At 38.0% G+C, this 25,076-nt stretch overlaps 1 protein-coding gene across 3 annotated transcripts in view; it reads left to right on the top strand.

Moving 5' to 3' along the window:
* The window catches only part of SP3 (Sp3 transcription factor), a 35,186-nt gene extending 10,386 nt beyond the window's left edge, over positions 1 to 24,800 (top strand). For 2 of the 3 annotated variants that reach the window (XM_065638226.1, XM_065638228.1), the window contains 4 exons: positions 887 to 2,249; positions 13,892 to 14,084; positions 20,633 to 20,829; positions 23,051 to 24,800. In XM_065638226.1, the coding sequence (XP_065494298.1) occupies positions 887 to 2,249; positions 13,892 to 14,084; positions 20,633 to 20,829; positions 23,051 to 23,367 (2,070 nt within the window). In that variant the 3' untranslated portion in view covers positions 23,368 to 24,800. The remainder of the gene's footprint in view (positions 1 to 886; positions 2,250 to 13,891; positions 14,085 to 20,632; positions 20,830 to 23,050) is intronic. The other variant, XM_065638227.1, reaches the window with a different exon arrangement.
* Positions 24,801 to 25,076: the final 276 nt, after the last annotated feature.

Consider the following 25,076-nt stretch of genomic DNA (forward strand, 5'->3'; position numbering starts at 1 on the left):
GAAAGGTAAGTACAATCTACCTTTACTGAATAAGAAACAAAAGCATACTACATCAGTCCTTAGGTTCTTTAATCTTTAACCATCCAGGGCTCTGTTCATAAACATTGACCTTTTCTATTGTTCCAATTTAATGAAGACAGATTTTTTTTTTTTTCCCCCTAAAGGATACACGTGACTAATCTAACTGTGATTTTGGCATAAAAGTCCTTAGTTTATAGGCCTTCCTCCGCAGTGAAACAGTAACTCATACGACTTTATAAATACTAGGACTTTGTATTATGCATAACTTAAACTGAGGCTGTCCAATATTTCCAGCCGTGTGACTAAGTCACCTCTTAACACTCTTGGTACGGCTGAGAGTCACAACATGCACATCTGTGCCATAGATTAAACAGAGTCAAAAGGCAGTGGAGCTCCAGGAGATGCAGGTGACACTGGCTTCATGGCGATTCCTCCACTTCTGTGCAATAGGTGCCAGGCAACATACAGAGCATAGCTGAGTCCCAGGGTACCCTGGAGATGACAGCTCCAGCAGCCCCTGCCAGCTCCCTTTTTGCTACAGCCAGGGATTTGGATAACGCAGCAACCCCCACACCACAGTAACCCTGCTGCTGATCACCTGAGGTAGCCATGGCACAGGAGCTGCATTTCACCTGCTCACAAGCCACATGCAGCTCACAAACCAAAGGTTGGTTACCCTGACTTAGGCATTAGCTCACTTACAAAATCTGTATTTTGTAGTTCTAATCCAGTTGCTGTTGTTCATATGGGCTGCATGTTTTCCAGTAGTGTATCAATCTCTAGTGTTGAACTGCATGACTGTTCTAGCATATAGTCTGTATGTCTCTTGTTTTAATTTTGTCTTTTCTTTTTTCTTTTTATTCAGACAGGGGATTTGGCTTCTGTGCAATTAACAGGAACTCCAAATAGATGGGAGGTCTTGTCTGCAGCTCCTGCCACTATAAAGGATGAAGCTGGTAATATAGTACAGATTCCAGGTGCTGCCACAGTAACTTCAAGTGGGCAGTATGTCCTTCCTATTCAGAGTTTGCAAAATCAACAAATCTTTTCTGTTGCACCAGGATCAGATTCGTCGAATGGTACAGTGTCTAACGTACAATACCAAGTAATACCCCAGATCCAGACAGCGGATGGTCAGCAAGTTCAACTTGGCTTTGCAGCCTCTTCTGATAATAGCAGTATAAATCAAGAAACTGGTCAAATTCAGATCATTCCTGGCTCTAATCAAACCATCATTGCCTCTGGAACACCTTCAGCTAATATTCAGAATATCTTATCACAGTCTGGTCAAGTCCAGGTTCAGGGAGTTGCCATTGGTGGTTCGTCTTTTCCCGGCCAAGCACAGGTGGTTGCTAACGTCCCCCTTGGACTGCCAGGAAATATTACTTTTGTACCCATCAATAGTGTCGATCTAGATTCTCTGGGACTTGGCAGTGGTTCTCAAACCATGACAGCAGGCATTAATGCAGATGGGCACTTGATAAATACTGGACAGGCCATGGATAGTTCAGATACTCCTGAAAGGACTGGTGAGCAAGTTTCTCCTGAAATTACAGAAACCGCCACTGAGAATGACTTATTTGTGCCAACATCATCTTCATCACAATTGCCCGTTACCATAGACAGTTCAAGTATATTGGAACAAAATGCAAACAACTTGACCACAACTAGTGGTCAGGTTCACAGTTCTGATCTTCAGGGAAATTACATCCAGACATCAGTCTCTGATGACACACAGGCTCAGAATATTCAGGTCTCTACAGCACAGCCAATTGTACAACACATACAGCTTCAAGAGTCTCAGCAGCCAACCAGTCAAGCTCAGATTGTACAAGGTATTGCGCAGCAGACAATCCACGGTGTGCAAGCAAGTCAAAGTATATCTCAACAGGCCCTTCAAAATCTTCAACTGCAGCTGAATCCTGGAACTTTCTTAATTCAGGCACAAACAGTGACCCCTTCTGGGCAGATAACCTGGCAGACATTTCAAGTGCAAGGAGTTCAGAACTTGCAGAACTTGCAAATTCAGAATGCACCTGGTCAACAAATAACTCTAACCCCTGTGCAGACTCTCACTCTTGGTCAAGTTGCAGCAGGTGGGGCGTTGACATCAACTCCAGTTAGTCTAAGCACTGCTCAATTGCCAAACCTACAGACAGTTACAGTAAATTCTATAGATTCTGCTGGTATTCAGCTGCATCAAGGAGAAAATGCTGGCAGTCCTGCAGGTATTTATTTTACTCTTTTTGCAGAAAATTGTTTTTTATTATTGCATGTGGTTGGTTTGAATGATGATAACCGTAACAGTATTGTCTTGCTGCAGAAGCCTACAAAATACAGTGGGTTAAACATAGCGATGGTAGATTTTATTTGAAACTACTGTTCCATTAGAAACTGCTGTAATGGTAGAACATAATCTCACCTCTCTTCTCTTAGTATAAGCTCCTGTAACTCCCAACTGGTGATATGAGTTAACAGTACTTCTAATGCAATGTTTATCGGTGCTTATAAGTACCATCCAGAAGATCTGCACACTAAATTGTGGAGGGGGAAATCTGACTATCAACTACTGCTCTTCTAAGACGGCCGTGTCATTAGCATACCTCCTTCTCAGTCCTGAATGAATGAAGTTTTTATGGAAAATCCAAATATTTATGTTGATACAATTTTTTTCCCCTGAAAATTTTCAGACCCCCTGAGGTGCTGTTATTGATCTGCTGTTTTGTTAAATTTGTTTCCTACTGATGTAATATCAGTGTAACTACAGTGTACAAAACTTGATGTAAGCAGAAGTAAAACAAGCACGTAAATATAAAAATGGAGGCTGTGCTTAAGAATGTATGTGAATTTCCAGTACTACTTACTTGCATTATGTTTCAGAATGTACAGTTGCTAATGATAAATTTTGCCATGTGTTTTATCTCTGCCTGTTTATTTTTGTTAAATTTGATACAGTGCATTCCAAATTTTAGGGCGTAGCTACCTAAAAGAATATAAAGATATGATTGAGGTTCAAGACGTTTTGCTGTACCAGAAGCTGTTTAATCTCATCATTGTGGGGTTATACCCTGGCTAGTCACGAGGGGCAGCGTGAGCAGCAGGGGTAATTTGGGAGGGAGCTGTTGCAAAAAGTTGCTGGGGAATTGGTGTTTTGTTCCAATTATGTGATCCAAGGCTCTGGTTCATTAAGATACTGAAGCATAAATGTTTAAGTAAAACATACATGTTTTGTGTTGTATGCCTATTTAAGCATGTGAGAAGAACACAATGTTAAGTGAAAAATGCCTAGAGGAGCTGCTGAATTGGGCTTGATTCAAAAGCCTACTGATTGTAATACTTACATAGTTATTGATTTTGGTATATTCTATGTCGGGAAGCTTGCATTCCCTTTGGAATCTAAATTTTGAATTTAAAAGAATGAGCTGGGATGTTTTTCTAGTTCTTTTTGTTTTGGAAATGACTTCTCTATTATGGACTTAGCAAGGCGAAGTTACCCAGACCTAGATAAGCCTGCTCCTCATTGGCTTATAGGCAACAGCACCAAACACGAGTGTGCTGCTCACAGCATTTGCTCGGCTGGGTAGTCTTGATTCTTAAATTTTCTATATCCACTGGCCACAGAAAGTCTTGGTTTGTCGCCATCACACCTTGTTACATATGAGGACAGTGGGTATAGACATCAGTAATATTAAACATGTACTGTGTGTGATAATACAGCTAAATTCAGATGTCAGAATCTAACTCTTGGAAAAAGGGCCCTGTGGCTAAGATGAAATACAAGGAGGATGAGAACTTATTTATTTCTGAGATTTATATTTGGTGTAGGATCATGTAGCTAACATTATTGCTTGTGGAGTAACATAGCAGAAACTTGAGAAGAAAGATAGAAAGGAAACGGAGACAAGAACCAAAAGGAAAGACACATGAAAAAGAAGTTGAGCCTGCTGTGTGTCTTAGTCTGTCTATTGATGGTCCTTTTAGAGTGTTTTAATGGCGGTTCATAATAAAATGCAAGGGAGTTGCATCAAGCATTCCTTAACTGTATTTTCCTGTGAGGAATTTCACATGGGATGGGAAGAGAGTAAATGTGATATATGAAATGTGACGAAATAGAAGCAGGAGATGAATGGCAGAAACTATTGCCTGAAGTGAATAGCTATAAATACCTGATTATATTAAAGATAGGGTAGAGATTTATAGTGACATTTTTCCTACTTGTCTAGGAATAGTAAGTGGACTGGAAGATATTAAAACTGCCTTCCCCAAAATTTGGGGAGAATTTAATTGATCCCTCCTTTATGTTACAAGAAACTCACTTTTCCAAAGTAACGATCAACATGAAACTGCTTCTAACTAACAGGATCAGACTGAATTATCTTGAGTGACCTTCAGTGTCTTTTCCATATGTATCTGGTACTTTATCAAATTTGTCTGAGATAATAATTTTCAGTGATATTTCTCCCCTTTTTATTTGTAACACCTTACAGTATGGTATAACACTCCTTATTCAGGTGGAAGAATAAATATGCAATTAGAAGCAGATAGTGACATTATAAAAATTCTTTTTGCAATCAAAAATATATTGCTCTTCTAATCTGCAAATGAGGAAAACTGGTTTAGTTTTAAACTGGAAGAGGAATCTATGTGGAAGGGACAGCAGAATGAGAGAAGTTAAAGCTAGAGGGTGAGAGGTTGCTTGATTCCTCTTTTCTGCAAGCTACCAACAATCTTTGAAGCAAGGTAAGAAGGGTTTCCCTGTATTTTCTCCCCCCAGCCTGGATAACGCACTTCCTTCTATAACAACTATGATCAGGCTGTATTTTCTGTTTTCACGTAGCAAAACTTTTCTACGTAAGGCAAAAATAAAAAGAACGCTCCTAGTCTTGGGTCAGAGATGGTTGGTAATTATCCGAAGTCCAAATAATGTAGATTGCTCTGTTAGTGGCATAGCTGCAGGAACTGTGGGTTAGGTTTTAGTTTTTGGTAGCTACAGCCCGCTGTGTGAGGTGTTCTTCCAAGCCTTGCTTCCCAGGTAAGCAGCAGAGGACAACTTTGCTGTTCTCATAAGTGCTGGAGAACAAAAAATGTCTTTACCTACATCCTACATTTTCTTTACATAAAGGAAAGTCATCAGAGCCCTAATACAAAGCTAATAGCTTTGTGCAGTAAATGTACATTTTATTTTTAAAAATGCCAAGTAATTATGTTTCTACCAAAAAGTCAGCTTTACAAGACACACATACATGAGAGACTTCCATTGCATGGAATTTGTTCTGAAAAGTCTTGGCTGAGCTTGTTTCATCTTAGACTGTTACTTAGAGCTGATATTCCTCCTCATTATGCTTAATGTTGTCTTGAGGTGCAAAAGGAAAGAGTTTTGTCATAGCTGAAACTTTCTCCAGCATTACTTTTCAGAACAAAAACCTATATCAAATAGCATCTCCGTGTTAAACACTAGCAAAGAGATCTCTTTCTCACCTGTGCTCTGGCTTCGGTCTTCAGTGCTTGAGAGGAAGTTAAACCTGAGAAAGCTTTCTAGTAGTCTGCTCCTTTTGTTGGCCGTTTGTAATAAAATACTGCATTGTGTGTAACAAAAAGAGCCATTATGCACACAGTTCACATTACTCTTTAGCAATTTACCTGTTCAAGAGAGGTATTTATTAGCATGTTTATAGATTTCTTCTTCAAACATTACATATAAAGTAACATTATTTTTGGAAAAAATAGAATACTGAGATTACCAACTTGGTATTCATGTTTCTGATCCTGTAAGTCCTGTCAATTTGAAATAATTTTTTAATTACTAGACTTTTTTTTTTCCCCTAAAGCCATTGTCCAGACAAAGGAGACGTAACAGTGTTGATCAAAATCTAATTGTAATAGTGTCGCAGCTAATTTATTAATGTACTGAATCACAGTTTTAGATTGGTTATTTCTGGAAAAAAGGCAATTTTACCAGGTCTTATCTAGGTTGCTTAATTAATAAGATGCTGGATGCATTTTTTTTTTTTTTTACACTTCTTTAGATTATGCCAATAGCATCTGAAGAAACTAGCAAGTGACCTGAAAGAAAGTAGCATTGGCTTGAGAAGGGACTTTGCTTCTAATCAACCCAGGCACACTCAGCTGGAAGATTCATTTATTTAAAAATAAAAAAAAACCCTATTAACAGTTTTACAGCTTGATCTACAGTTAGAATAGTCAAAGAGATTCTTTTCAAGAGTTGACTCAAAGTGCCACTGCAAAACTGAGGTCTTCATTTCAATGTCTTCCTTCCCAGCTCTTGCGCTGCAGAAGCACCCACAGCTCCTCAGGGACCCCTCTGCCGTTGGAGCTCACAGTCATGCCTGTTCATCAACTTACACCACTTGGTAGTGGGAGTGGTTGGCTATTTGTGGTGGGGACTTCATTCCATTCCTGCCAGAACCTGAAGTCTTTATCATGATGAAATAATTTAGCTATTCTAAATTTGGCCAAAAAATTGGCAGACAATTTTCGAGGCAAATAGTTGCTCAAGTGACATATTTTCTTTCATTTGCTGGTATCTTTTGAAGCTTTGGTCTAACATCTGTTAAGTAAAACAGACTAAACCACTGAACAAACAAAATTAAAACCAGAGTATTTATAGTTTTACTTTCAGGGACGGTCTTTTCAATGTTTTAATGCTTCTGGTGAAGTAATGCAGAATGCTACTTAAAGTGTAGCTTTCTTCTAGTATCGAGAACTTCATAAAAACTTTTGTCTGGTTTTCACTGTTACACAACTTAGTTTTTTCTCTTTAAGTTCCAGTTTTTAACCTTACTGATTTTCCTTTCACTTACGCAGTTTTTCCTTCAAAAGCATTCTTTATACCAAGCTTTTGAGAGAAGGACATGGTGTTATTAGGAAACTGTATCTGATTATTAAAAAAAGTCATATGAAATGCATGAAGTAAACTAAAGCAATGATGTTAAGTAAATATTTTCATCTGACAACATCTGTTTTGGGCTAGCTGCTTTGAATTTGAGGCATTTAGTTTGCATGTTATAAAATCAAGATAGTTAAAAGCAATTCCCCTATTGTGTTTTTTTTTTTTTAATATGAAAAATTAAATTGGGAACTCTGACAAATTTAAGTTAGTGCAAGAATTAGAGCTATTTATATACCAATCTTGTGTAAGTATTTCGATTTCAACATGCTAAAATTACATTCCTTATTTTCTCATAATTTTTAAAGGAAATGAATAAGTTGTAGAAGAATTATACAATCATGCTTGTATGTGTTTTACAACCTTGCTTATAACAGCATATAGTAAATTATATCACTTCAAGTGTCAGAAAGTTTGCATAGCTTTAGTCTGATTTTTTTAATGCAGTATCTACTACTGTGAAGTAGATTTGCATTTTTTTCTTGAAATTCTTGAAAAGACTGAATTATTGCATCCTTCCTCTGTATCGGTGCCTGTGCTTTTCTGCTCTGTTCCTTAACAGCTCAGCGTCTAATTAATTTTCTTGCATCCCAGGTTGTTGAGATGAAGCTTTGTATGTATGTTACTCAAGTGAATATCCTGTCATGTATGCTGAGTGTCTGGTGATGCAACTTAGCTTCTCAAGATTAAGGCCTGAGTTATCTTAGGCTCAGATAGCCTCAGGATGTTCGCAAAAGAATATATTACCCAGTTTCAGGTACTCTTTCCTTTTTCAAATACCCTTTTTACAAGATACTCCTGAAGCAAAAGGAAAACTCTTACACCTGTGGGGGTGTATGGCAAGTGTCCCTGAAGCGAGGTGAGGGATTTTGTTGCCAGTACTGCTTCAACTTAAAAAGAAGGCTGGAAACTCGTCTTTTGTCTTTTTGCAGTCTCAGCACTTTAGGACCATTGTTTCGGGTTCTGTGCAGTTTTCTTGCCTTTTGAACCTCCTGGCAGGATCACATACTTTGGTTCTGATCTCTCAAGCTGACTTGTCAGTGCATCTGCCTCATAAAAAGCATCTGAAGTTTCTACCAAGGACAACGTCGGTCTTTTCATAATGCCAGGAATGTTTCCCAGAATGCCAGTTGTGATTGCTCTCTTGAAGATAAGGCTGTGTTGTAGATGGGTTGTCTTTCACTGCTTGTAGAAGACTTTTTTTTTCCGAAAGGTAGTGATTTTTCAGGACAAAAGGAGGAAAAAAATATACATTGTCAGCGACATGTCCTCATTATTTATCATACAGAAATGATACTTCTCAGTCTGCATTTAAACTTCATGCCAGTTTTTAATCCATGTATTCCATGTATGTTTTCTACTTAATTTTTCTTAATCAAAATGTTTTACTGTATCCTGATAAGTCACTTGCTGTGCAGAACTCTCAACTATATTACATCGACAATGGTGTCATCATTGTTGTAAAAAAAAAAAAAAAAAAACTTTTGAATCTAATTGTTCCCATAATCCCATTTTGAGTGGCATTAATTCTTTCCTCCTTCTTTGAGTCTTTGTTCACCTTTTTCAGTATTACCACAGTGTTAGGTTTTTTTTCTAATCCACTGCAGCATTTACATGGTGCAAGGCTTGTGGCGTTGAAACTGCAGAGAGCTCTTCAACCTTGTCTTAAAATTATTGAATGAAAATTATCCTAATCTCTTGATTTATTAAGTGTTTATTGCAGTAGCTGTTTTCACATCTTCCAGACTTACTGTCAGTGGGAAGCTTGTCATTCTCATCTAGAGATAGGACCATTATTTGGTTTTACCTAAATACAGAAGAGAAATACTTTTTGAACAGTTCTGCCTTCCTGAATTGCTGCTGACAATTCTGTTGTTTGACCTTGGCAACAGTCTAATACTCTTCTATGCAGGAATACTTCACCCTGCTGGTCACAGAATTCTCTGTGTCCTCCTGCTTTCCTTACTTATTTCTGCAGTTCCTGGCTTCTTCTATATCAAGCATGATCAACTCTTCTTCCCACTTTCTGATTATCCTCTCTTACATTTTCAACTGTGGGAAAAAAGGAAAAAATAGGGCATGCTGCAGCAGGTATTGCTGTCCATAAGAATCCAACATCTTGAGAGTCTGTAGACAACATATCTTAAAGAACTGCAGTTACTGTAGGTAAGTAACTATTTGATGCATAATATGTGTTGTGGTAGCACTGGCCTGAGTACTTTCCTGATTCAAATTTTTTAATAATTGGCTTAGAATAATGCATAGGATCACTTTGAAATACAGTATGTGGCCTTTCTTGCAAGAAAAAAATATCTGTAGCTCTATTTTTAATCATTTTGCTGGTACTGCTTAAGTACTCAGCACTGTAAGGTCCTGCTCTTAGACTTGTACACTACAGTTGTTTTCCTCAGAAACTTAAAATCTGATTTAGAGCTATTGAAACTTCCTCACATCCAGAGACTAAGGCAAAATGAGTCAGGATACTGAGGGAATGTGGATTGCACTGTAGAGAAAACTGAAAACCAACTCAACGAGGAAGATGGAAAGGAGATGGGAATTCACATCTCTTTTCTTGGGATGGATGGGAAGGGAAGTATCTATTTCAAAAAATAAATGAATAGGCATGACTGATTACAAGACATCAACTGTCTGCAGTTTCAATTTGTGATGCTGTGAGGAAACTGGTGTGAAGGTATGTGCAGCACTGCTGCAGATCTGTTTTCAGTTGAAAGACCATATTTCTGCTTTTCAGATCAGGTATTTGTAAAGCTCAGCTGAGTAAAAAGGGAGGGTGGCTTTCAGCATCTAGGAAAAGCAGCTAAACTAGAACCCCACAGTTTGGAGACAGTAACAGGTAATGCTGAGAGTGCATTTATGTGACGTTCTGCAGAGGCAGATATATCAGAAAATTGAAGTGGAGGCATAGTCCTCAAATGAAGCATTTTTGCACTGCATACTTCTCTCTTCTCTGTTTATCCCTGTTTGTATGGCTGCTAGGTAAACTAATAACTTTTCTCATATGTAAAGAAAATAGCCTTTTCTTAAAGACCTAGTTGAAACAGCCAGGATAGAACACGAAGCTTAGCTGATGCTTTCATCTGATGCATGGTGAGGTGAGTGACCTGGCTGTATCAGTGGGCAGCAGTAATTCCCTCCACACTATAGCTGAAATGTACTCGAAAATAGTTTAACCTGCATTTACATCTGCAGGGTCTCATCTTGTCAGTTTAGTTATTCTTCTCTGAAGTGCTTGCATCAAATCTCTTAATTATTGTTTTTATTTGCCAAATACGCTTAAAGTTGCTCTGTATCGTAGCCAGCTCTGGGCTTTCTGTGACTATGAAATACTACCTTTGGAACAAAAATTATCCACCAAGATCCCAATTTTCATCCTTTAGAGGAAAGCAAAACCTAAAACAGATCTAGCTCGCTAGATACCGAGAAGAACTTGAACAGAATATACGGTTTTGAGAATCTGTAGGCAGTTTGAAACATTATATTTGAATTTCCCCTCCATACTTACCTAGTGCTGGGTCTTGAACTTAATTAAGAAGTAAGGGCATACAGAAATTTGAAAGCATGGAAATAAAATAGTACTAAAGAAAACATAACCTTCAGTTACCCTGTGTTTAATTGCTAGAAAACAAAAGTTGCCTTAAATTTACCAGTGTTTGCATCAGCTTGTCATGACTTTAGGGATTATATAAATTTTTTAGGCCCGATTTTTTTGCAGAGTATGTGTTAAACCTAGTATTGTGTCAGATGAGACTGAATTAGAGTGGAGCACATCTAGGGGAACACCAAGGGAGAAATGTGGAGTCATTGCTATCTATATGAATTTGTATAATCTCCAGTTCCATTGCATTGGAGAAGACTCTTATTTTTTGCTCTTCTCCAGGGTTTGCCTGTTTTATTTCTTCATTTTCTTACTGTTGCCTACATTACAGTGGCACCCCCTCCCCCCCCCCCCAAATAGTGATGGAATTTTCGCTCATCTCTGGAAATAATGTAAAACCTACTTGGAGAGCAACAGCCTCACTGGCTTGAAGGACCTTGCTAAGGCAGCTGGATTCACTAGAGGATTTGATACAATCCGCTCTCCGCTATACTGCATCCTGGAGAGGCTAGATAAACACTTCATCTTTTGATATTTCTTTTAATTTTATTTAAAGTATAATCTACATAATTAAGTACTAAAAAGTCCTATCTGTAAATTGCCAGTTTAAATTGTACTTTTCTGTCTGCCTGGAGTAGCAGATGGTCCTTCAGAAGAATACGTGAAGCAATAGCTGCACTGTCTACCTTACCAAGAGAACCAGGAAACAGCACAAAATTACAGACACAGTACTACTTTGACTTAATTTTGGTTTTGCATTTTTAAAAATAATGCTACAAACTATTGTGTGTCCATGCAAATTGTTATTTTCTCCAGTATCCTCAGCTCTTAGGAGTGTTTTGTCTGTCCCTCTTTTTTTGTCCAAATAACTTTCAAATTAATATGTCCACCATTTGAAACTATCACGAGCCTTTGCACTGCTGCAATAATGGTGGTGATTGGGAAGGACTGAGAATAGAGAGATACTGATGAAAAAAGTGGACGGAACTTAGGATGGAGATTTGCAACATGGAACAAACATTGCATGAGCTGAAGGCAGAAAGTTCTGGATACTGGTGTGCAGTAATAGGCTTGCTGGACATGTTTCTATTGTTAGGTGTACTTCTGTTATTAGAGTGTGACTTCGGGGGTGTCAGTATAACAGGAGAAATCCTATGTTATATGGAATGTTTGACTTCAGTAGTGGAGTTGGGTCTTGGAAGCGGAGATCCACACCCCAATTTGATCCATTCATCTTTGCTAGGACATGTTGCTATCTCTTTTGAAGTATGTGTGTACAGTGCTAACTGGATTCAGCTACTGGCTTTACAAACTCACTATATGCCAGTGCCTAACGGTAGGAAGATCGTAATGAAATTATTGAGTGGTTTATTAACACTAATTCTGATTTTAAATAAAAACAGAATTTATACCATGTACATTTTGTGGAACATTTGATTTTTGAGCATGGTGCATAACATATCCAGGCCTAAAGAGCTGTTGGGAGACTTGAACTGGCCTGTGCTGGCAGCCTTGCCCCTTTTCTGTATTTGAATTCCTGTTATGTGTACAGTTGCATAAGATTAAATCAGGCTTTCACCTTTTTCTAAAGTTGCTGTGAGTGTATTAGTAGACTTAATAGTACCCAATTTGAAAGATCAATTCTGTAAACTCTTTGTATGTTCTACAGTTGTTTAATCTTTGCTTATGTAAAATTTTGTGCATAACATGCATATACAAATTATTACGTATAATAAGATTATTTCATAGGTGAGTCTCAGAAACGGGCTTAATTTGGTAGGAAAGATAGTCTGGTGGCTGATGCAGAAGACTAGAAGTCACCACAGAGGTTTTCCAGGTCTTCACATGAAAGATACTTGTTATGTTGCTGTCTGAAATGGTGAACTTCTGGTAGCAGTGAAGCTCAGCGTGCAGGTGACTTTGGACAAGCTCACGCCAGTAGTTCTGCTGGATGTTACCACATGTGTGAAGGGTCAGCAAAAGTGAGTGTGCTGGGTTCCCACAGCTCAGGGCCTGCCATATTCATGCAAACTTAATTTCTAGGATTGACTTCTGGAGCCAAACGAGAATAATGTTTTAGACTTCCCTGTTTCTGACCTAGAATTCTTTTCTGAATGCAGTGATTTCCTAGAGAATTATTTTAACTGTAGTTACATGAGTGATGTCATTTACAGCACAGTCCCGCAAATAGTTATACATGTGCAAGTAAAAGGAAGGCAAATGGTGGTGTTGGGGAAGACTGGACTGAGACTTTATTAGCACCAAGCACATTTATGTGCGCGTCTAAATCCTTTATGTCTAAATACGTGAATGCTGGATGTGATTCTATTATTCATTCTATTTTCACTGAAAAAAAAATCCAAAGTAAACTACTCTGTCAAACCAAAGAAGAGGCTTTTGAATTCCAGATAACAGACTTTCAGCTCATTTGGAATCCAGAATAGTGTCTGAAGGGAACAATGTTCCTATTAAAATGTACATTTGTTAAAATAACTGTTGTTTCACATTGTACTATGGTGCTCTAATTAGTTCTTGGATTAGATTGGATGAATGCCCTGCAGGGAGAGGGTACCCATACTTGTCCATCCTATTTGGATAATTTAAGAGGCTTTTTTGCATCCATGAAACTGCAAAGACCTATTTTGACTCTAGCTCATCAAAACGTTACAGTGGTTTATGTGTTGCTTACCTCTCTCTAATGCTGAATAACCTTCCTCCCTGAATGTTTTATTCTCTGTGTATAGTGGAAAAGGCATAAATTTGAGGTGAGAAGGGGAAAATGGGACAAAGGCAATAATTTTTTTTTTGTTTTCCTTAGATATTTTGGTCTTTCTTAGGTCAAAACCTTGTATTTAATTGATTTCTCATATTACTTTATATATCACTGTGCATACTGAACACTTTTGAACATCATTGAGAAAGGCCGTTTCTGCTACATCTCACGCTAATTGAGAAATCCTGTGGAAACATATATGGCTACTAAGAATCATCTGAAACATGCGTTTACGTTTTATTTCAACCCCTGTCCAACCTCTTGTTCCTCATTTTTTTCCCCAAGTTTCAAGCAAGCAAAATCTTCCTGGTGACAGCATTCCCCACCAAGAACAGTTCAAACTTAAACTTTAATACTTTGTTATAGCTTGTCTTCAACTTTGAAATGTATAGTAAGATAAACTTTTTAAATACGTTGCGGGTTACAGGGGCACAGGAGCAATGTCGGTAGGCACTAAAGGATGTTGACTTTTGACTGACATAGTGCTCTCAGCAGTAAAAAGATTTGATCATTATGGTTTCCTTCTCTCTATTTAATGGGCTACTTATGGATCTGTGTTTGTTCTTTTCCTCAGATATTAGGATTAAAGAAGAGGAGCCTGATCCGGAAGAGTGGCAGCTCAGTGGTGATTCTACACTGAATACCAATGATCTAACACATTTGAGAGTACAGGTGGTGGATGAGGAAGGGGACCAACCACATCAAGAGGGAAAAAGGCTGCGACGAGTAGCTTGCACATGTCCCAACTGCAAAGAAGGTGGTGGAAGGTACGTAGCATTCACTGTCATATAATGCATGTAAGGATGAAAACTAATAATGAGTGAGGAAAAAAAGAAGCCTTAGTTAACATCACTTGTCTGCAGTGAGAGAAAACTAGAGGTCTGTGCAAAAGAGCTTATGTGATAAAGGACTGCCACCTTTATTTCTGGGGTTGCAGATGGATAGACAGATTGATCATTCCATCCTCTCTGAGTTACTCCATTGTGATTATTTGGAAAAATCTGGAATTAGATGCCACCTCGTACAAGTGAGAGTGATAGTATATTGCCCTAAATAATATGAAAATGAAGTATTTTGGAATATGCACATCCGTGATGGGCTTCCTATCGTATGTCAAGGGTTTGATTAAATCCTGTGTTCCCGCTTTTCCTCACTGATTGAGCATTTTCTTCCTCAGTTCGATTGCTTTAGAATGTTATAAAAAATACAGTTATCCTGGTTTTCTTATTCACTGGTTTCCTAAGAAAACCAAGGTTTGTATAATAGCTCTAAATACCAAATTTCAAATTGGCTGATTGTTTTCAGTCAAAGTTAGTGGAGATTTGGCTAACAAAGACATACTAAGTTCCAGTTAGTATAAAACTTCAGGGCTGCATAGAAAGCCATGTTTTATTATTCTACAACTCATGGAAATATTCGACTTTTTGCTATTATAAATATTCTATTCCAAAACACTTCCTTTTAAACATCTCAATTATGGATTTAAGAGAGGAAGGGGGGATAATAGACTGCCTTTTGCAAGTGAAAACATTTAGATGTGCTTGTGCTGCTATATAATTGTGCAGGGTTATCTTTCCAGTACACTAAAATCTGCCTATTTTGATAATAGTTTCTTCTCTAAAATGGAAGTCTTATTTATGTGAGAACTATAGTGTAAATTACTGAGGTCTCTTTAAAGAACTTGTCTGTGTCCTATGGCTCTTAATTCTGATAGTTCTGATTGAATATGTCTATTGTCAAGTCTTGTGGGGTTTTGCTATATATTCTAGATACCTTCTTTGCAAGCACAGAGAGGTAATATCTTAGGCAGCCATGCCAAGTAAATATTGTGTTTAAAACAAAAGCACTTTCATACATTTACATCACAACTGAAGCTAGTGATAATCTCTGCAGATAAGGTTATATGGCATCTTCATCCATCACCTTCCTCTTGCTAAATTCGTTTGTGCGGTTCAATGAAACCTGGCACAGACATTTCTACGTTCTTGGTGAACCTTGGCTCTACCATGAAGATCTGCCCAAAGTACACCCTGGGTTGAGATTTGCTTCAGTCTGGGAGAAAGTTCTGAAAATATGGTTTCCGCTGGCCATACTCTTAGGAAACATGGAGATTTCACAAGTTCCATCTTCCTTGTGCTCTATTCCAAACTGCAGTCGCTTTAATTTAGAGACTTCTATACTTTATAATCCTCTTCCTCTGAAGTGGAGTTGCTATAACACCAAATTTTAAAGTTGGAGCCCAAGAGAGAATCTTTTTGAGAGATGGTTTTGATTAAATCTGGAGAAGAGTGTAGTCTAACTGAAACTCAGATATGGGAATTTGGGGAGTTGAGGTAAGAGCTAGGACAGAGTTTAGATAGGTGAGAATCTGAAATCCACCATAGAGGACATGTCAAATATACAAAGTAAGCAGGAAAAGTAGGACAGGAAGTCAGGATGTGAGAGGAATTAAGACTGGAATAGAAACAGGATAATGAAAGAGACAATGGCAGGGAAACACAAAAAGAGTGAAAGTGCCTACAGTTGCTACAGCAACTTTCCCACCAGAATCTATAATTTCTTCACAGGCTAGCAAAAGGAGTAAGCTGCCTTGGAGGAATATTTTATTTCTCCCTCTGATACACATTGGGCATGTTCCATAGCTGCTACAGTTACTCGTTTATCTCTAGTGCTGTAATTCTGAGTTTTGATTTGTCTTTCAACTCTGCTGATGACTTGCAGGGTTTCAGATGATAGGACATTTGCTTTTATAAATTTCTTCAGATAGCATTTATAATTCTTAGAATGATGTTAAGGCTGCAAAATTGAAAACTTGGAAGTTGGCAAATGCCAAAGTTAACATAGCCTGTGCAACTTTAATCCCTTGTGCATACACATTATCATTTGGTTTCTAATTATATTACTGAATACTATTTTTTTATGATCCCAGTGCCATTCAATGGGTGGGATGGATGATGCACAGGGAGTGAATCAGGGCTGTGTAATGATTGACACCTGTTAGGGAATGAGATGTGTGACCACAGCAACAGGATTCTGAAGTTTTGGAGGTGTTTGTCTATCCACCCACCTTTTCCACTGCAGGGTACTGAGTTCATTCCTGTAAAGAAGTCGATTGAGCTGAATTGTGAACATGTGAAGGACTCTAAAATATGCTTAGACTGTATTGAACCTGACACTTAAAGCTGGTGGGTGTTTGACAGTTTTGGCCTTCATCTCTTGCTGCCTAATGTTTGGATGTATGAAATGACCGTACTAGTTCAAGTTCACTACACAGGAGTGTTGCAAGATGATAAATTCATTAATGTTTATGAATTGCTTAGACACTGTGAATGTTGAATTCCCACGATGAGGGGAAAAAAAAAAACCTCCGGGGAAATGAATAATGCTGTATTTAAGATAGTACTTAAATAATATGTAACTAATAAGACGACAAAAGCACATTAAATCAGTATGAAAAAGCTGAGTGGCATTTCACTCAAGGTGCACTGAATGGTATAGGAAAAGGTAGTACATGGCTTCACACATACAGATTTCATCATAATTTCATCTTTTGTGTAGCCTTAGTTTTGGCATTTCTTGTCTTTTCTGTTTTCTGGATGCAGAGGGCAGTTGAGGGGTTCTTTCTGGTTTTTGCTGTTGGCTTTTGTTGGTCTTTTTACTCGAACAGAATTAGACTACATTGAAGTCTTCGAAGGATTTATATTTGTACTAGTCCTGTGAAATAGGAAGCCAGTATAATCTTTACCTTACTTGCCAGGGGGGAAGGTAGGGAAGGAAGAGGATGATGTGTTAGATGTGTAAATTAAAACCTTATAGCTTCAAGCTTATATAGTAAATGGAGGATAAGCAAATGGAGAGAGATGTACCTCAAAGGATGACTCGGATCCCAAACAGACTGTGTTAGCCTAAAGTTAGGTGGAAAGTTCACCCTCCTCTCAATTACATCAGGAATTACATTGAGATGTAGCTACTTCTGTCTGGATCTATAGAGGAACAGTGCTTCTGAGTACCACTTCAGGCACATACCTCTAAAATATGCATTCTTAAAATAAGTGTATGTTTTACCCTTGGAATACTGAATGTTCCTCCTGGAAGTACTGCTGGACTGAAAGTCCAGTTTCTCAGTGTATGAAGGCATCTCCTGCTGAAATGGTTGCATTCTGCATCTTTACTGAGAAATGTGGTTTCAAATCCTTGTAAAGGTAAAAAGTACTATGAAAATACTTAAATATCAATTGATTTGCAGACTCCGGTCAAGGAGTAGGCTTGAGTCATATCCCTTTACTCAGTGCTGATGGTTATTGGCCAGTGCAGCACGAAAGGCCTCTTAGCGTGATGTGTCAGGGCTGAGTGCCAGACTGTCACAGCTGCAAGGCGTCCGGATGGACTTTGGCTCATATCCAGTCAGTTTAGAGCACACATGAAGCAAACATGCAGATGCCTGTATGAAGCTGTGTAGAATAAATACACTTAGGTACTCATTCACAGTAGTCTTGCAGATTTCATTCTGTGAATCCCTTTCTCCTCACTTTGAACTTCAGAGTCCGCTTGAGAATTCTGTCACTAATCAGGTGGGGTAGAATTATGTATACTACACCACCTACACACAGCTGACCATGAGTTGAACCTTTCTTTCCTTCAGTCTAGACCAAAGGTGCAATTAAACAACTTCAAATGATTGACTTAGGAATCTTAAAATTATTTTAGAGGAATTTTGATGTGATTTCATGTCATTTGTGTCACATTTATGTACTGTATCATGCAAAGTTACAGAATATTTTTACTGATTATTGTAGAGGGGAAGACTATATTTGGAGAAGGTGTGAGGAAGAAATACCAAATGCAAAAAATATTCTGTATACAGAAAGATATTCTCAAATGCAAAAATACGTTTTGTTATAAAAAGCAGAGGCTGAGCACTTTAACTTAGAGTTACATGGAGATGGACAGGCGATTAAAGACACAGGAGAGTGGGATCCTGTGGAGAATTCTTTCAGTTATCAAGAGTGTGTAATGGAGGAGGCCATGGGTGTTCCTTTGGCTTGCACAGCAGTTGTTGGATGCCTTGAGCCACCAAAGGGACGTGAAGAAGAGCTCCCTAGAACTGAATCATTAGATGATGGTGAACATAGAGCATGAGAACTGTGGAACTGGTTGCAGTAACACGAAAGAAGAATACAGAAAACTTCTTCTTTGGGCTCCGGGGAGCTGGGTGTTTGGGGCTGATGTCTCTGGAACTGTTACAGGCAGAGTGAGTTCCGTGTGCTGACCCAGCCGTCCGCAGGGGCTGAGCAACCAGAAATGAAAGGGGACAATCTAAAGACATTTTGCTAAATGCCTTTGAGATTGGCTGAATGTTCAAGACTTGTGAATACTGAGCTTTTGTGGAGTACAAAGATAAATGCCTGACATAACAGTTAATTTTGCTTTTTAATCTTGGCTTGGAGAGAATGCCATGGAAGAGCGTGAACCTGACAGTTTAGATGTAGCAAAGGTTACCAAAAATGGATGTTTCAGCTGAGGTAGGAGATGTAAAAAAGGCAATGCTTGTCTTAGCCTAAAGAAGTGGTCTTCTTTTAGTACGTTTGGAAAAAGAAAATTAAGTCAAAAGTGTTCTTGCCGAGACTAAGAATGATGAAGGAGCTTAAGATTTCAGGTCAGATGCCAGAGGAATTTTTGCATGAAATTTGTAAACAAGCTGGATAAAACACACAGGTGAACTTTCTGTGGGGCTAAGGATTGAGGCAATAAACCCAAGAAAATTAGATAAGCAGAGTCTCTTCTGTTACCAAAGTGATATTTTTTTCTTCTGAGACAAGATGACTCATGAAGCACTATGAAGATCGCTCTATCGTGAGACTTCTTAGAAATATTTTTTAGGTCTCATTTGAACAAAAAGTTCCTCTACTTTTGTGGACTGTCTGGAATGTTTTAGGTGCATATGTGCTTAGGGTGGAATTCCCTTTAGATGTTGTGAGTTTTTAGAGTGAGTTAATTTCTGTGCCTATTTAGAAATGCTTGCTCCAAGTGCTAGCTCATTAAAGTGTGTATGCATTTTACCCTGAACCATCATTAGATGTAAAACAGAATTATTCTGAATGTAGGGATAAGAATATAGGTCTAATAGTTACTGGGCAAATTCTTCAGCCACTGGACTGTTAAGCAGAAGTTGAGCACTCAATTTAAGGAAAAAAATTGCCCTGAGGAGGCAACTGAAAATTGTATAGTCAGTCATGGAGGATGGAGTGCCCAAGACTGTGATTTCAGAATCCACTTAGCCTGTTTTAAGTTAACATTGCTGATGAACAAGGTGGCCCGATGCTTGGCTGCATTTTCCAACCTCCTCCCTTGTACCAGCACTTACCATTCATATAGCTGCGTTGTCAGCCAGATGTATTCCCTGGAGTGCCCCTTTCAGCAGCAGCAAACACCTAAATTGGCTAAAATCAATCATGATGCCCTGCGCTGGCCAGACTGATCTCTTTCTCTGGATCTTCAGTGGCTCTTATCTCTCTCTGCTGATTTTATCTAACAAAACAAAACAAAACAAAAAAACCAACCAAAACCCAACAGCAACAAAGTTAGGATTTTGTGTTAGGTGCTTCCCCTGAATCGATCACCTATCATTTCAGTGAGGCAACATCTTAAAACAGGCATCAAGCTCACAAGCATGGATTATAGTATCTGTGAATTATGTGTTCATTTTTATGGATTTTTCTTTTCTGAAATACCAAGGAATTAATTTAAATGTTAGCAAGATCAGCTGTTTCACTGCCACTCCTTTTAGTGGAAATATTCAGGTTAGTGTGCTTGTCTTTCAACCCCAAACTGCTTCTAAGGTTTCCCCAAGATGCCAAAAGTCCCATCTGTTCCCTTCCCAGTTGCCAAAATCTCCAGTTTCTGTTTTGGCAGTCACAGTCATTTGTGCTTTTCTTTGCCAAAATTGTCTTTGGTATGGTAAAAACTGAACCTAGGAGAAATTTAAAATATGGGCACTTCAGCATCAAAGTAGTACAAACTGCTGTAGTGACTGTATTTCCAACTTCATATACATGCATGCTTGCTAACGATTACACTTCTGTTGAATTTATAGTTTGCTGCAGAATCAGGATAGCATGCCAGAATTTAGTTCCAGCTTCTTATGGAGTATATTGGCCTCTATTTGAAACAACAGTGGGAAGCTGTTCAGGTTTGTTTACAAATCTATTGGAATATGTAACCCCACTTCTCTGTATGACCAGTATTAATATCTAGGAGGAAAGCATTAGAATGAATAACTTACCCTTTTTTTTAATGTTATTTTTTATTTTAACAGAGGCTCCAATTTGGGAAAAAAGAAGCAACACATTTGTCACATACCTGGGTGTGGCAAAGTATATGGGAAAACCTCACATTTGCGAGCTCATCTCCGCTGGCATTCTGGAGAGCGTCCATTTGTTTGTACTTGGATGTTCTGTGGCAAAAGGTTCACACGCAGCGATGAGCTTCAGCGACACCGAAGAACGCACACAGGTTTTCAGTCTTTGATTCTAGTGCATGTAACTAAAGACATGTTATGGAGAGGACTTGGATAAATAACTTTTAAGAGGAGAACAGATATTTGTATTGGGTTGATTTTAATATAGTGTGGCTTTTCTAAAATCGGCTAATACTTAGAGCTATGTATATACTTTGGTTTCTTTTGTAGGTCTGAGAAGGAAAAAGCTACCGTTTTTGATTCAGAACTGACATTTAAGCTAATATTTAATGTAGTTTAATCAAAATAGTTTGAATCAGGTTCAGCAATGCATTCCATTGGTTTGAACCAGGTTAGAACTGTTGTTCCAGCTTAAAACTTCAATAATTTTCTCTCATTTAAAAAAAAATAAAAATGGAGGGCTAGATGTCAAAGAGATTAGAGATCATGCACAAAGTTGTGGAAGAGCATGTGATGGTGTATCGTTTTACATCTTCTGGTGTCATGAGTAGACCACCCATGAGAGACTCCACGTTCACATTTCTCATTTTGTTTAATACAAAGAAAAAAAATAGTCTAAATCTTCCACCTTTTCAAGGAGCAGTTTGTTTCAAATCTATTGTCTGTATTACCTGTTGTCCTACAACTGAACCCACAATTCCATTCTACAGGATGCTTACTTCTAAAAATTAGACTATTTGAAAAACCCCACGACAACAGATAAATAATTTCTGTGCTTATCAGCATTTACATTGCTTAGAAAACTGTCTTTGCAATGTCTATGAAAAATACTTCATGTTTTGTACCTAATGATGTGCTTTTGTTAGACATGTTGGATGTTTGAACCCAAGCTGGGATGTTAGGGTCTGTCTGGATGGCCAGTCAGATTCTAAAAAAAAAAAAAAAAAAGAGGCCAGCTGAATGATCCAGCTCAGAGTGTACCGGCATACCAGTAAAAAATAGAGAACTGTAGAGATCTATCCTTTGACCTGTTTTAACATCTTTATCACTGGCCTGGCAGAGGTAACAGAGTGCACACTGTGTAGGCTTGTAGATGACACCAAGCTGGGGTGACTGATCAATGCACTGGAGGGCAAGGCTGCTGTTCAGAGGGACTGAGGCTGAAGGAACAGGCTGACAGGAACTTTCTGAAATTCAGGAAGGATAAATGCAAAGTACTGCACCTAGGATGGAACTAACCCTTGCTGCAACACAGGCTCAGCACTGACTAGTTGGGAAGCAGCTCTACTGAAAAGTACGTGGGAGTCTTGATGGACAACCAGAAGATGAGCAAGAGCCATCAGCAAAGATGGCCAGGGCTGTATCAGCAGAAGCAGAGAGACTAGTCCTAGGGAAGAGATTATCGTCGTCTCAGGACTGGTTAAACTGCATCTAGAATATTGCAGCTAGTTTTCAGCCCTGAATATAAGAAAGACACTGACCAACAGGCCTGAGTTCTGCAGTGAAGGGTGACCAAGATGATCAGGAAGCTGGAGCATTAAAATGAGGTGGGGCTGTAGGAACTAGGTAAGGGCGGGGGGAGCTTAACAGCGACCTTCTAGTACCTGCAAGGCCACCGGTAAGAAGACAAAGACAGACTTCCATGGTGGTGCATTGGTGAGAAGATGAGAGACAACAGATAAGTTGAAACGAGAGGTTCAGACCAGATATAAATGAAGACTTCATTGTGACGGCAGCCAAGCACTTTGAAGTGGATGCTCAGAGAGTTTCTGCATTCTCCAGCGTTAAAGGTTTTCAAGACCAAACTGGATAAACTCCTGAGCAACCAGGCTGACCTCATAGCTGACCCTGCTTGGAGAGAGATCAGACTAGAGACCTCCGGAGGTCCCTTCAAACCTGAATTACCCACCCTATGATCTTGTCTGTCAGTCTTGAGTGTGATTTTGCAGGAGCTCATATAGTCTTTTCTGTCAATCATTTCCAGGTTTTGTTCTCCTCTTTAAAGTTATTTATTGGTAATAATTGCAGTGACACTTAGCAGTCGCAGGATATGAGATGACAATATTCTTCAGGTTACCTGAAAGATCTCCCCAAACTAAGTGAGACACAGGAATATAAATCAGTCCTTTTAAAGGATTTGTATGGATGTCTAGAAGTTTAACACACAAGTTAATTCCATTGGATCGCTTTTTTCTTCAGTATAGATGTTGTTAGAATCTGACTCTTAAATCCAAGAAGTTATCCCAGTTTTTGATGCATGTGTGATGTTTTTAATGTTCTTGAAAACATGTTTTGTTTTCTTGTCTTCTGTGACAGGTGAGAAGAAATTTGTCTGTCCAGAATGTTCAAAACGCTTTATGAGAAGTGACCACCTTGCCAAACACATTAAAACACATCAGAATAAAAAAGGTATTCACTCTAGCAGTACAGTGCTGGCATCAGTGGAAGCAACACCTGATGATACTCTGATTACTGCAGGAGGAACAACACTTATCCTTGCAAATATTCAACAAGGTTCTGTTTCAGGAATAGGAACTGTTAATACATCTGGCACCAGCAATCAGGATATTCTTACCAACACTGAAATACCTTTACAGCTTGTCACAGTTTCAGGAAACGAGACAATGGAGTAAATATTACACAAGATACCTATTAATTGTGGTTATTTTTATACAGTAGTGAGAAGAATATTGTTCCTAAGTTCTTAGATATCTTTTTATTGATGTGCAAAAATTTTTGGATTGACAGTAACTTGGTTATACATGACACTGAAATGCCTTACTTTGTATGATATTCCATAGTATATTAAAATGGTAAAATTGCATGGGTTTTGTAGGTACTTTTGGAATCTAGAAGAGATGAAATTTTACCAAGTTATATTAAAAAAAAAAAATTTAACGATGGAAATGGTAGTCTAACCAAATGCATCAATCCTGTGTGGTTTAGTGTAAAAAAATGAGAACATGTTGGTATTTATCTATTGTAAGATAAAAGAAGTTGATGGGTAAAAAGAAATCACGTTATGATAAAAGAAATTTTGTAATTTTCTTGATGACTGGAATTTTTATTATGCATAACTGACAAATCAAGTTTCCAAGCAAATGTTACATAGTGTAGGCTTTACTTAGCTCATCAACTTGTCATTTTGAAGCTAATTATTTTAATTAGGTTAACTATGTACAATATTTTAAGCATTACTCTTGTAAGATTTTGAAAACTACATTTTAACATGGAACTCTAGGGATAGTCACCTTTTAAATCCTATTGAAAAGCCATGTTTAAGATTTAATTTGCCAAAATAATGTCTTGTTAATATTCTTTCAGTAACCAAGGTGGGCAATATAACCAATGTTTTAAAAGCTTAAAATGTTAAAAAAAAGTATGTATAGGTTGAGGCATTTGGGTGGTAAGGCAAATGTTATAGTGAAGTATATCCCTTCTTTTGAACATTGGAGGACCAAAAATAAGGTGTATTGCATCTCAGCAGTGATTTTTATCAAATCTTTTTCCAAAAAACCATCTGTCTGCCAGGGCCTTAAAAGCCATCATGTAAATTACCAGTAAAATATAACATATGCAAATATAACAGAAAAATCACTTCCATATTGACAGTACTCCCAAACATATGGATATAGTCATAGTGAACTAGGGGGTTTATGAGGTTTTTATTTGTTTGTTGTTTAGTTTTTGGTTAGTCAATCTGCATTTAAATATCAGCCATCTTTCTTTTTTTGCTTCTTCCCTTAAAAATTTTATGTATCCAGTACATTTAACTGATAAACATATATGTTTTTTATTATGCTGAATTTTCTTTTTATTTTTTAATTACTGTTTATATTTTCAATTATAGAAAAAATGTACAAAATGAAGTTATATAGCCAGTCTGTAAGTGCTATACCATTTTCAAAAAATGTACAATAATTACTGCAGTTCACCTATTTACAAACATTTGGAAATCTGTTCATTTGTTATTCTTAAAACCACCTCAAATTTAAAGGCTACCTTATTGTACGTTTAAAGTGTATTATAACAGTGTGGTAGTTAATAAAACACTATTTTTTTTTTTCTTTTGACGTGAGTTTACTTGTACTTCTTGTTAACTAACAAGGTGTAATGCCATAATATATCTCAGTAGCCTGAGATGTTTATTTTTGTTCATTTATTATTTTGCACTAGATGATGGGAAGTAGAAATGGTGTTTCCTTTCCTTATGGGCAAGGAGATGGTAACACAGCGCCTGCTCGCTCTCAAACCCCGGTCTGCATGTGATGTGCACAGCTGTGCAGGTATTATGTACTGTGTTGGCGTAGTGGTAACTTTTTTGACCTTAGGCTGAGCAGGG

This window comes from Caloenas nicobarica, chromosome 6 (assembly GCF_036013445.1).
Source record: "Caloenas nicobarica isolate bCalNic1 chromosome 6, bCalNic1.hap1, whole genome shotgun sequence".
Taxonomy (NCBI): Eukaryota; Metazoa; Chordata; class Aves; order Columbiformes; family Columbidae; genus Caloenas; species Caloenas nicobarica.